Source organism: Rhineura floridana, chromosome 4 (assembly GCF_030035675.1).
Source record: "Rhineura floridana isolate rRhiFlo1 chromosome 4, rRhiFlo1.hap2, whole genome shotgun sequence".
Taxonomy (NCBI): Eukaryota; Metazoa; Chordata; class Lepidosauria; order Squamata; family Rhineuridae; genus Rhineura; species Rhineura floridana.
In genome coordinates, this window is record NC_084483.1 from 97945746 (window position 1) to 97959820 (window position 14075).

At 41.2% G+C, this 14075-nt stretch overlaps 1 protein-coding gene across 3 annotated transcripts in view; it reads left to right on the forward strand.

The window, feature by feature from the left end:
• RNF217 (ring finger protein 217) overlaps positions 1 to 14075 on the forward strand; it is an 87377-nt gene that overhangs the window by 42161 nt on the left and 31141 nt on the right. For 2 of the 3 annotated variants that reach the window (XM_061623746.1, XM_061623745.1), the window contains exons 3-4: positions 5350 to 5514; positions 6883 to 6987. In XM_061623746.1, the coding sequence (XP_061479730.1) occupies positions 5350 to 5514; positions 6883 to 6987 (270 nt within the window). The remainder of the gene's footprint in view (positions 1 to 5349; positions 5515 to 6882; positions 6988 to 14075) is intronic. The other variant, XM_061623747.1, reaches the window with a different exon arrangement.

Genomic DNA, 14075 nt, shown 5'->3' on the forward strand with positions numbered 1-14075 from the left:
TTATTTATTAGATTTATATCCCACCCTTCCTCCCAATAGGAGCCCAGGGCAGCAAACAAAAGCACTAAAAACACTCAAAAGTCATCAAAGCAGACATTAAAATATAGTAAAACAAAACATCCTTAAAATTGTATTAAAATGAAGCATCTTTAAAAACATCTTTTTTTAAAAAGCGGTAACGTGCTTGTTTTTTTAAAAGATAGCAATTCCAACACAAACGCAGACTGTTACTGGTAGGAAATACTGTAGAACTATCATTTACAAATGGACTAGCTGAGACACCTCAGTTGTGGAATCTTCTCAGGGAGCCCAGAAAGCTCTCTTCCTTTCCATTTTTCAGGTGGGTGTTGAAAATGTTTTTATTCCTGCCATTTTTATTTTCTACCATTTTAAAAGCCCCCCCTTTAAAGACTGCTGTGTTTTATAATTGTTTTATATTCTGTGCATCTTTGTGTGTTGTCATAATTTATTATCTGCAAACTGCTTTGAAAACTACTGGGAAAAGGGATCTAAATAAGATATTTGTAAAGTAGCATGTCTTCCCTCAAACCTACAGAGTAGAGACTCCCAAAGTATGGTCTGCAAGCTTCATTCATGTGGTCCATGATGTTTTTGTGAAGAGCAGTGCGAGAAGGCACAGTGCATTGAACTTTCATATCGATTTTGGATTGTTTTAATTGCTTCTTTTATTTCTTACATTGTATTTTGTTTTTTATTATGGTATTTTATATTCTGTTATATGAAATTCAAATTGTAATACAATAAAATGCCCTATGAGAAATTAAAGAAGATACAAAAATACAATTTTAAATTATGCAGCACCTAACACAGGGTATTACAAGTCCTACACAGGCAGACAAATCATTAAGTGGCCAGTCCTCTCAGAAATTTTCAAGTGGTCCATGTAGAGTTAATTCAATCTTAAAACCTAGGAATGTGCTGCAGGCTTGTGTGCTTGCTCCTCCTCCCATCCCCTCTTACAGTTCCCTTCTCTGAATCCTGATTTTTTCTAAGTACAGATTGCCCTGACATGCAAATTTGCAAGCTAGAGTTTGCCAGTTTGGACCTTTTGATGAACTGTGGTTTGAGAAATCCAGGAAGCAGAGAAAAGAACCCTCACCCAAAAGAGGAAGAAGCACCTGAAGCCACAAAGTGTCCCTGAGCCTTGAAACCATAGGTCAGAGAGTGGGTTTCATTATATCCGAACCAGGCAATTGTCTTTATGTAGGATATATATTATTTTATTTTTTAAAGTTGTAAAGAAGTACATAAATTATAAAATTAAATAATGTATATACTTCCTATGAATCCTTTGGAAGATGATTGCTGTGACACAGTCCAGATAACAGATTTCAGATTGCCATCAACAATAATGATTGCATGCTTTTTGTGACTCCCACTTGCTTTTGCCAACTGTTTGTGAAAGGCACTGCTGTAGTGTGGTCAGAACTCATGATTTTTCTAAAATAAGGCTTAGAAATTGTAAATCTCCAGGGCTTGCTATTGAGTAAGTGTTGCCTTGGAGATCCCCTTGCACTGCTGTATTTACAGTGATGTGAGCATTTTTTTTAGTCCTCACTGCAGTGAAATTCCATCTGTCCCACAGTACATCAGAACTGCTGCTAGCAGTTAGATAAAAAGTCTCCAGATAGCAGAGGGAAGGAACCTGTGTAGCCTTCCAAAGTTATTGAGCTTCAGCTCCCATCCTACCTGACCATTGGCCATGATTCCTTATATGTGCCATACATAAACCCAGCAAATATTGGGAATCTAAACAAAATTAAGCAACAATCACCTGCTGCATTGTATTGTACTGTATGAACTAAATTTTTAAATGGATGTTTATTGTGGGAATTTCTTGTGCAGGCAGATTTTTCAGAATTTATTAGATTTTTCTGATTATATTCAGTTTTTGCTTATCCCAGAACTTGGAAATGGACTGCCTTCAAGTCGATCCTGACTTATGGCTAGCCTATGGATAGGGATTTCATGGTAAGCCGTATTCAGAGGGGGTTACCATTGCCTCCCTCTGAGGCTAGTCCTCCGCAGCTGGCTAGGGCCTGCTCAGCTTGCCACAGCTGCACAAGCCAGCCCCTTCCTTGTCCGCAACTGCCAGCTGGGGGGCAATTGGGCTCCTTGGGACTATGCAGCTTGCCACGGCTGCACAGGTGGCAGGGCACATAACCCCTGATCCACTCACTGTGGGGGTGATCTTTACCTGGCCCTTTACATCCAGGAAACACGAGCGGGGATTTGAACTCACAGACTGGACTCCCAGCCAGGCTCTCCTCCCCACTGTGCTATAGTTACATTTAATTTTTCATTGCTATTCCGCCTTTCTACATTTTGTACTCAAGGCAGTGTACAACCCATAGAAACCAGGTAATGGAGTGAAGTCTTGGTGTGTTTGCACATTTTAGAAATAGAACACTAAGTGTAGCTACTGAACTATCCAGCAGACAGGCTCCATTATTAACTCTATAGGATTCTCTTTCATTAGAGGAAAAGTAAACATAGGAGGACAGGGAGTACTTTCTTATTGTACTTAGTAGACATTGAACAATAGAAGCTCAGATCCTTTCTTTCCTTAAAACCTAACACTGAATCATTGTAGGAGGTATATCCTGGGATAGGGTAGATGAGAAATGAAAAAATAAATCTGCTTTTCATTAGTTAAAAGAGGTTAAAATAAATTATATTAAACACTCTGGGAAAAAGATGAGATCACATACATTCAGTACTTTTATTCTTAAGTATGTGTGTTAGAGGTTGGCTAAACATTTTAATTATGCAAGTAATCCTATTTATTTATATTTAGCAAATTTATACATTAGATGCTCAAAAATATCCATGTGGAGTTTGGATTCAGTTATATATAAAAACATGACTAAAATATACAAACCTATTAAAAAAAAGATAAAATCAATAAAACATTTAACATGAATGTACCTAAATAATGTGTCTAAAACAGTATAGTTAATTGTATATCACTTATAAAAGTGCAAGTTCCTCATATCAAAGCAATTGAATAGGCATGTGTGGTAAGGCAGTCCCTTAAGTAAACTGGTCCTGAGGCATTAATGGCTTCATACACTAACAATAATATCTTGAATTTGGTATAGTAACAAATTGACAGCTAGTGCAGATCTTTGAGCACAGGTGAAATATTCTGACAGACTCTCACTCCTGTCAGAAATTGTGTTGCAGCATTCTGCACTAACTGCAGTTTCCAGAACAAGCATAAGAGAATCCCCACATAGAATACAGTACAATCGTCCAGTTTTGAAGTTACAATGCCTTAACTACTGTGGTCACAGTACCCTGATCATAGAACAGGTGTAGCTGTCATACCAGCCAAAGCTGATGAAAGGCGCTTCTAGCCACTGAGGCCACTTGGGCCTCCAAAGATAAAGCTGGATCCAGGAGCACCCCTAGACTGCGTACCTGCTCTTTCACAGGGAATGCAATCTCATTCAGGGTAGGCAATCGAGCAATTTCTTGGACATGAGAACCATTCTCGCACAGAGATTTTGTCTTCACAAGATTCAAGCTCAATTCATTTTCCCTTATCCCGCCCACCTCTGCATCCAGGAAAGCATGTGCACAGCATCTCCTAATTCAGATATTATGGAGAAATAGAATAGAATATCATCAGCATACTGCTAATACCTTGCTCCAAATCCCCTAATGACCGCTTATTAATATTACTGACATTATCTAATCTAGTAAATTTTATTTATTTATTTACATTTATATTTATTAAATACCACCTTTCCTCCAAGGAGCTCAAAGTGGTGTGCATGATTCTCCCCTTTCCATTTTATCCTCATAACAACACAATCAGGTAGGTTAGGCTAAGAAACAGAGCCCAAGGCTATCCAGTGAGCTTCATGGCTGAGTGGGGATTTGAACCCTGGTCTCCCAGGTCATAGTCCAACACTCTAAAGTCTAACCAGTCAGATGAAAGCCAATGGCACTGCTTCAAAACTGCTCAACTTTTCATATAAGTTTTTAAATTTATTCAATTTGGGGCAATGGATCTTGTAAGACTAAATTGCAGAGTTGTCTGTATCACTGGGCAATTTCCAGTGCACTTCTCATCAAATGCAAATCAGGTGCCATTCCTCCTAATATGATGTCAGGCAACTGAGTCAATGTGTATCAATTTGGAAGAGAAATAGGGCTACCCAAAAATAAGGCTCCTACATGCTCAGGGACTCCCTAGGTATGCAAATGTACATAAGTTTGTATTTTTAAAAATTAAAGTACTGAAACAGCCTGACAAGAACTGTGAGCCCTCAGAATGTATAAATGATGAGGTGACAGTTTGCTGGGGGCAGAGGGAGTGCAGAGAAAAGAAACTGGGAAGGGGAGGAGAAAGAAAATTGTCAATTTATTGTAAGTTTCTTGAAGAGAGATACTAGGTTTGGGAGGTTATGTGCTGTGAGGTTAAACTTCCCTCCCTACCCAGAGATGTGTGAGGAGGAAGGAAAGGGAAAGGGTAACATTTTTCCTTTTCCACTCTTCAATACCTTTCCCATTATATAGCTATCATTGCTCAGGTTTGGAGCTCTAGTGCCATATAGCACTGCATGGAAAGGCCTCACAAAGGTGAGGGGAAATCCTCCTCTTCTCCTTCCCATTCTCCTGAAACTGTTCTTCCATGAGGCCTGAACAGAATTGCAAGGCTCCTTGTTCAGGCTGAGTGAATCTCTGGGATATCTCCTTTTATGAGGTGGAAACTGCAGTGTCTTCTTGCAGCCTCCACTTGTTAACACTAAATACTGAGTTTCACACGTTAGGCTTGCATGATAATGCCCAATATAAGGAATATTGAAAATATTGGTCTTCCTAGTAAGCAGTCAGATTTTTTTTAATGTGGTATTATTAGACAGAGTGTTCAGCTTATGTTTCTATTTGGCCAGTCTACAGTTCCCTCACTGTTGTTTAGAGACATTTCAAAGAAAGTAAAAGAGATGTAGCTGAACTATGGGGGTGGGATAAATCATCCATATTAATATCCAGTGACCACACACTGATTTAAAAGTGTTTTGTGCAGACTAGCCTGCCAAAACGTTCAGTATCCAACTAACTGGCTCATAGCAACCCGATTCCTGCCAGCCTCTTGAGGACATCTCATGTAGCATTTCTCCATGCATCCACTGCAGATGTAGCTAAGAAGCTACAAAATTATCAAACTCATTAGCGTGGCATTCTTCAGCATGGCCAATTAGCCATTGTTCATAGGATGTTTGTGTGAAAAGGAGCTGATCTGTGGCTTCCTAATTGCATTTAGCGGCCAATCTTCCAAAATGTTTGTTTTATTGTTTTGTCCTCTTATTTACACAGATCCAGTGCCCAACCTGCCAATTTGTGTGGTGTTTCAAGTGCCACTCTCCCTGGCATGAAGGTGTCAACTGCAAAGAGTATAAAAAGGGAGACAAACTGTTACGTCATTGGGCCAATGAAATTGAACATGGACAAAGAAATGCTCAGAAGTGTCCAAAGTGCAAGGTAAGACAGTTGCGCTAAGTTACGTTTCTGTTTCAATATTCGATGACATTTTCCAAGCTGAGGTGCCTTCATGGAATTCATGCTTATTTAGTAAGTGTTATCAGAAGAACTTCATCCCTGTTGTCTGCTGCTCTTTTACAAAAGTGCTTATCTGTCACCCTATTTATGCTTGTGGTAGCTGAACTGCTGAGTTTTGAAGCTGTTAACTTTACTACCTCCCAGCAAAAAAATGCATGGTTGGTCTACAGCAAAATAAACAAAAATCAAGCCTTTCAATATAATTAATATATTTGAGATTTATGAAATGCTAGTTTCACAAGAAGCAAAATTCCATATTCTGTATACATTATAATGGTTCAAGCAGCAGTGATTGGTGTGGTGGTGAAGGTGGTGTGGTGTTGTGCATCTGGTTTTCTGATGGCAAGTGTTGCTGCCACTTACCAAGACGGGAGGGGCAAGGAAGTCAATGTGGTGTGGGCATGACAATGGCAGGAGTGTCAGGTTGGCTCTGCACCCACACCCTGCTGAGCTCTGTGTGCCTCCCTCCATCCCCCTCTCAATAAGCAGCAGTGACACTTGGCGCCCAGAAGCCAGGTGTGCAACACCACCTCATCTTCATCACCCTATCAGCCGTTCCTGGGTTCAAGGGACTAATAATGTAGAGTTGGAGAAAAGGAACTAGTGAACAAGATACTCACATTTAACATGGAATAAAGGATGAAAAATACTATATGTCTGTAGCCACCATGAATGAGCAGACAATATTCATTCATGGTGGCTGTAAGTGGAAGTCTAATTGATTTCTTGAGAGATTTCTTTTTCAGAGAGGTATCAGTGTATGTGAAAAAGCCCTCCATGGACCCTGAGGCATTTGACAAGTACTTACCAATTTCTGATACTCCTGATCAAGGGGGGGGGTTCAGCTGTTGGCGGTTTTGGAGGAAACAGATTCTCTGGACTCATTCCAGTCTGGATTCAGGCCTGGGTTTGGCATACAATCAGCCCTGACTGCCCTGTTAGATTATCTCCTTTGAGGGAGAGATGGGGGAGTGCAACCCTACTATTGTTGGATCTCTCAGCGGCTTTTGATACCATTGACCATGGTATCCTCCTGGAATGTCTCTGTGGGTTGGAGGTACTGTTTTATGGTGCTTCTGCTTCTGCCTGCATGATTGGTACCAGAGAATAGCATTAGGGGACTATATGTCTACAACTTGGCAGCTTAGCTGTGGAGTGCTACAAGGCACTGTTTTGTCCCCAGTGCTATTGAACATCTATATGAAACCATTGGGAGCAATCATCAGGGGGTTTGGGGCACAGTGGTATAAGGATGCTGATGACACTCAGTTCTACTTTTCTAAATCTGAGTCAGGAGAGGCCGTGCATAAACTGAACTTATGCCTGGATGCAGTGGTGGAACGGATGAGGGTCAATAGACTGAAGCTGAATCCTGCTAAGACAGAGACACTGTGGGTAAGTGGTTCCCAGGTCTGAGAACTGAGAAGCCTGTCTGTTTTAGGTGGGGTTGCACTCCCTCTGATGGAACAGTTAACATAGTTTAGGGGTGCTCTTGGAACCATCTTTGTCCATGGAGGCTCAGGTGCACCTATCGCCAGCTTCTGCTGATACGTCAGTTGTGCCCTTTCCTAGACAGGGATAATTTGGCCACAGTGTGTTGGTAATCTCACATGTAGATTATTGTTATGCACTCTATGTGACGCTTCCCTCTGGCCTGGAGACTACAGCTGGTGCAGAACTCCGCAACCTGGGTGGTGACTCATGCTCCTTTTTGGGCACATATCATGCTGTGGGATCTGCACTGGCTGCCTATTAGCCACCAAGCCAGTTTTAAGGTTCTGTTGCTAACATACATGCTAACAACTAAAATAACTCTGGACCGGGTTACCTCAAAAACCGTCTTCTGCTGCATTACCCAATAAAGGCATCATGGCCTGATGATTATTGACTTGTGATAACATGGAGGTGGGCTTTTTCACTGGTGACATCAGCATTGTGGAATGACCTCTCTGCTGAAATACGAAAGGCTCCATCAGTACTGGTATTCTGCCAGTTACTGAAGACACTCCTGTTTAGCAAGACCTCCTGCACTTGAACTTCTGATTTTATTCATTGGTTTGATTATTTTTTAACTGTTTTAATTGTTAACTGGTTTGTTTAATTGTATATTTTAATGAAAGATGTTTTAATATTCTGACTGAATTATAATTTGGATATTTTAATTATGTATTTTATAACTGATTTTATGTTGTAAACTGTTTAGAACCCATTTGGGCATATAAGAAGTATATAAATAACGATGATGATAATATGCACAATTGCAGCCAGTCAAACAGTACTACATAAAAAGGTCTCTTATAGTATGTGTATTGTATAACAATGACAACACTAATTTGATCTTGGAGGTCATGACTTTTTATTGAAAGATTCTGGGCAGTCCATTAAAATGAGAGAACTGGCACTGTAGAATTTGAGAGTAGTAATAATGGCATTTACAGCTTGCAATGCTTCTAGAGCTTTCAGAGTGCTTTACATAAGCTACCTCAGAGGTAAACCACCTGGTATCTACGTTACATAAAGTGAACCACCTGGTGCCTACTATAAGGTGTGTGTTTTTTGTGCCAAGCAAAGACATATTTTATTTTCCTGGGCCTTTTAATTTATGTGATGATTTAGTACTGTTTTAGCTCTGTGAATTTTTATTCTTTTGCTTCATGTTTTAATTTTATTTAATACTACAGAAGTTTGTTCCTCTACGCTGTGGGTAATATCCAGCAAAGTCAAACTCAGAGTAGACTCATTAAAATCAAGTCATGCTTGATTTTATATTGATACTTTATTTTATATGATTTTTCTTTTTCTTTGTGGTATAATGTATTTAATAGCTGGTATAGCACAGTGGGGAGGAGAGCCTGGCTGGGAGTCCAGTCTGTGAGTTCAAATCCCTGCTCGTGTTTCCTGGATGTAAAGGGCCAGGTAAAGTTCACCCCCACAGTGAGTGGATCAGGGGTTATGTGCCCTGCCACCTGTGCAGCCATAGGCAAGCTGCATAGTCCCAAGGAGTCCAATTGCCCCCCAGCTGGCAGTTGTGGACAAGGAAGGGGCTGGCTTGTGCAGCTGTGGCAAGCTGAGCAGGCCCTAGCCAGCTGCGGAGGACTAGCCTCAGAGGGAGGCAATGCTAAACCCCCTCTGAATACGGCTTACCATGAAATCCCCATTTATAGGGTAGCCATAAGTCAGGATCGACTTGAAGGCAGTCCATTTCCATTTTCCATAATGTATTTATGTTTTAAATGTAAGTTGCTTAGAGACCTTTTAGGTAACAAGCAGCTAATAAATTTAATAAATAACAATTTAATGGGTCTGCTCTGAGCATGACTTAGTTGGTTATCACCTTATATATTGTTTATATATATTATATATTGTTGTTTTATTTTTTAGCATTTTTAAAATTGTAATTGTGACTAACTCTAAATAATATAGTAATGTCAGAAGCCACAGCCCAGTTCTATTATGAGAGAAATTTCTCCCTAACCCCTTTTTCCACACCATGCATAATTGTACACACCTGTAACATGTCTCCTCTTACTTGCCCGTTTTTCTACACTAAAAAGCCTCCAGCATTGTAACCTTTTCTCATAGGGGAGTTGCTTCAGCTTCCTAATCATTTTGGTTGCCCTTTCTTGCACCTTTCCAGCTCAAAAATAACTTTTTTTTTGTGGTGCAGTGACCAGAACTATACACAGCATTCCAAGGGTGGCTGTACCACAGATTTGTATAAAGGAAGTAGGATATTGGCAGTTTTATTTTAGATTCCTTTTCTAATAATCCCTGAACATGGAATTTGCCATTTTCATAGCTGCTGCCCCATACCTGCATAGTTAACTCTGTAGCATGGGAACCACTACTGCATGGCTCATTTCAGCTCTGTAAAGGAAGTATTAAAACACTGACTACATGTGAGGAACCCACCTTGCCATTTTGCTCACACCAGTATTGCTTCACCGTCCAGGAAAGGCAACACTGGCATGATAAGAACCTGAAAGGTGGGCTGAGGCTTGTGATATTACCATATTATTAAGAGTTAGTCACAATTACAATTTTAAGAGTAGACTCTTAAATCCCATCTCTAACATCAAATATGGACTAATGTATGTATTTTAACTTAAAAGCCCTGCTGATTATACAGCCATGAGAGTGGCTGTATACTATAGCCAGCATGGATTCTTCACATTCCGCAATGTTAAATGGAAAATACCCCCGCATGCCATTCTGATACTTCCCATAAGCTCATTTCAAAACAAAACCTTGCAAAACTTACAGTCCTGAACTCAGAAACGCTTGCTTAACAACCCTGTCAATTTTCATGGCGATACACAAAATAGTCAGAGAAAATCGAGAGTTCAAAGTCTGAAAAGAGAGAGAAAAACCTCAGAGTCCTTTTGGACTTTTTTCTGCCAGAGTTCTCATAATCTGTTGAAATTCATTAAAAATCAGCCATGTTCACAGAGTACCTGTAATCCTAATACTGACCTTGCCCCATACTCTGACCTTCATCTACTGCAGTTTAAAAGTTAAAAAAATGCCTGGTTGATTTTTAATTAATTTAAGAAATTTTGGCTGGAAGCCTATTATAACGCCGGGCATGCTCAGTAAGGACCAACAGTGTTCTAAAAGCCTCACAGCTGCTGGGCTTGGCTAATAAGAGGGCCACACCCACACCAGACTTGATTTCACTTGAGACAGTCATGGCTTCCCTCAAAGAATCCTGGGAAGTGTAGTTTGTGAAGGGTGCTGAGAGGAGACTCCTGTTCCCCTGAGAGAATGGTTTAACAGTCAGCCACTCTGATTGAAGGTGTGTGAGGGGAACAGGGCGTCTCCTAGCAACTCTCAGCACCCTTCACTAACTACACTTCCCAGGATTCTTTGAGAGAAGCCATGATTGGCTTTGAGAGAAGCCATGATAAATTGTTTTAAATTGTTTTTAAAAGATGTGTTTTTAAATTTGTATATTTGTTTTTAATGTTTTTAGTTATTGTAAACCGCCCAGAGAGCTTCGGCTATGGGGCGGTATATAAATACACTAAATAAATAGATAAATAAATAATGATTGTCCAAAGTGTAATAGAGGCCTGGTGTGAATGTGGCCAGGGACAGCTTTGTTTTAAATTTGGGTGGGAGGTAGGGTTGCCAGGTTCAGGGCCTGAGACTGATCCTGTATCTTTAGGAGAAGAGAAAGTCAGCCAAGTGCAGGTGTTCTTGCAACAATGTAATGTGAAAAACCACAAGGTAGAATTGTCCCATCCCCCTGCCCAACTTTGAAAGATACAGAAGACATCTTGGTTGGCAGGCCCAGCCTGGTCAGTTTTACCTATCCTAATCATGATTGCATAGGAGTATATCCGATTCAACTCAATAATCATACAAATGATCAGACCTGCCTTTTCCCTCCTTCCCCTTTCCTCTCCCTTTCTCCTCCCCTCTCCTCTTCCTTCTTCCGCCTCCCCTGCCCACTCCATCCCTCCCCCCCAGTCAGTTTTACCTATCCTAAGCATGATTGCACGGGTGTAAATCCCACTGAACTCAATAAACATGCAAATGATCAAACTTGTCCTTCTCCTCCCCTCTCCCTTCTGCCTGCTCCTATTCCCCTCCTCCCCTCTGCCCTTCCACCTCCTCCCCTCTGCCCTTCCACCTCCTCCTCCTCCTCTCCCCATCCCCTGCAGTTAGCTTCACCTATCCTAAGCATGAATGCAGGGGAGTAAATCCCACTTAACTCAATAAGCATGCAAATGATCAATCCATTCTCAGCAAACTTGCGCAGGATCCCATTTCTTACCTCCCAGATTAAAAAGCAAGGAAATTCACTAATAGGCAAAAAAACCTTGCGGTTTAAGAATGTACCTATAGCCCACAGATATTTCTACCAAACTTTTAAAAGCAGGAAAATTGGGCAGCTATAGTGAATGCACCAGGGGAGCAGGACACCTGAACTCCTCTCTGAGATATTGTACTGCCCTACAAAGTTGTCAAAATGCAAACACAATTTGGGTTGGTCTTTCACAGTCCAATCTACTTGCTGTGTAGCTTGGAAGAATTTGGACAGGACCCCCTTCTATTAGTCTAGGATTTTTTAGAGTGACACTCAGGTTACCAATCAGATTAATCCCTTCTAATGCCCCTGATCAGTATAAATATCAGTGACATTTACTTTCAGTACTGTGAACTGCCAAAGGTGTCTCTCTCCTTAGCAACTGTAACCAAGGCTTTTGTTGGCAGTCAGGCCCCCATATATAACCTTTACAGAGGTTTACAGTCTAATCCGATAGTTTTACCCCATGCTTCATTTGTATTTAACATTAGCCATAAACAATAAAAATACACAATCAATATAAAAACATAATAAAACACAAAGTAGAAACAAACATAAAACAAGTAATGCAGCAGTATAACAAGCCAGCATAAAACAAAAAAGCATCAAAACATCAATTAAAAGCAGTATTGCAACTGAAAGGTTATCTGTACCAACAATTGGGAAATGGGAAATGAAGACACCATTACAACTTGTAACATGGATATAAATATTTTAATATTATCTGTTCAGTCGGTCATCTTATTTAAAAGAGTAGTATCTGAGCATGTGAGAAGTGTCTCTAGTACACTGCTTCTCACATACCAGATCAGGAAGAGGGGAAACACAGCCTTCTTTGACAAAGGCTGGAACTTGATGGAGACTTGAGTGCTGGCACCTCTTTTTTTTAAAAAAATGTTTTTAATGTAGTGAATTCTAGAGTCCTTGTAAGCTATGCTAACATTAGACAGGGCAGCTGTTCCATTTTTGTTGGTCTTAATGTAGGAAAAGCCATTCTTATTGGTCTTAAGGGGGGAAGGTTACACCCCCACTGCATTGAAAATATATCTGTATACACACACACATGCCCATCCATCCCTGGGGAGGAAATGAAGTGGGGTGATCTTTGGTGGGGAGATGCCTGCCAGTCATATTGAAGAAGGATATATGTCAAAAGTATGTTTTAGCCTTTTCTGAATTGCTGAACAGAGGTTGTGCCAGGCAACAGGGTGAGTGAGGCTGCATTCCAATGCAACTTTACCTGGGAGGAAGCACCATTTAACAGGGTGGGGGCAGGGCCAAAAAATGCAAATGATAATACCACAGCCTTTTCTACAGAGAAGTTTGCTTTTTATATCTTGTGTTTGTTCAGGGAAGAGAGCATTTGGTGGATTCATTCCCCTTTATTCCATCCTCCATGATGGCAGGAAGACCCTCCCATTGCATTCACCACTTAAGGCACATACCTTGGGACACAGAGGCAATTGAAATGAAGGCTGCTTCTCCTTGCTGACTCAACCAGAAAGTCTTTTGATAAGGGGTGGAGCTGCATGTACTGATGAAATGTGCATGTGCAGTTTTCTAAACTGCTAGATTCTATATATGCAGCGGACAGGCATAGTTAAATTCTTGATTTTCCCAGGACAGTTGTGTCACTTATTGGCTAAGAACAATCGAAGGTGGGAATAGTCTGATTTCTCACAAAATGGGCAGAAACTTGCCTCTATATCGTTGTGAGTTTGGGAGATTGAGATGGATAATCCCTATGAGTCCTCTTCCAGCCTCTGATTTGGAGATTTGTGCCTGGGGGGGTGAGACACTTGCTCTGCTGGTCAGATGAGTTTCTTTTGTTAATCTAATAGAGTGGCCAGGTGGGTTAATGGGTCTATCAGGTGCCCATCAACTGGTGAATGGGCCAGGGAGACCCTTTTGTCATTGAAACTCTTTGGGAGACCTCCCCCCCTTCTGGGGTTGAGGAGAAGCTTGTGATTTTAGTGTGTCTGAGAAAGACTGGGAACTGGAGGCAGGCAGAGAGACTGGCTCTCTGCACCATGACTTTGGGGTGCCTCCTGTAACCCTGATGGAAAAGCTGGATATTGGACTGCTGATGCCTTGAACCCCTCCATCCTAAGTTCAGGTTGGAATGTGTGTAAATAAATAAACCATATTTCATAAAGACACCACAGTCTCCTCTGACCTTCTTCCCGAGGAAACCAAACCCTGGGCGAGCGCAGGGACCCCTGGAAATCTCACCACTCGGAGATTGGGGTGGTGCGCAACAATATTTTGCCTTGTATCTCTGGATCCACAAGGGCTAGAGCAGCCTTTCCCAACCAGTGTGCCTCCAGATGTTGTTGGACCACATCTCCCATCAGCCTAACCCAGCATAGCCAATAGTCAGGAAAGATGTGAGTTGTGGTCCAACAACATCTGGAGGCACACTGGTTGGGAAAGGCTGGGCTAGAGACTTGCTTTTTTCTTTTCCCAAAATGAAAGCTGGGAATCCAAACCACCCAAAGGGCAAAGAGGGCACCAGGTAGCGCGGCTAGCATCTAGGTAAAACCCGGCTAACCGGGCAATATGAGAACCCTAATTATTATGCTTATGTCCTGTTTGTGGTCTTTCCATAGCCATCTGCTTGGCCACCATGGGAACAGAATGCTGAACTAGATAGGCCTTTAGTCTGATCTAG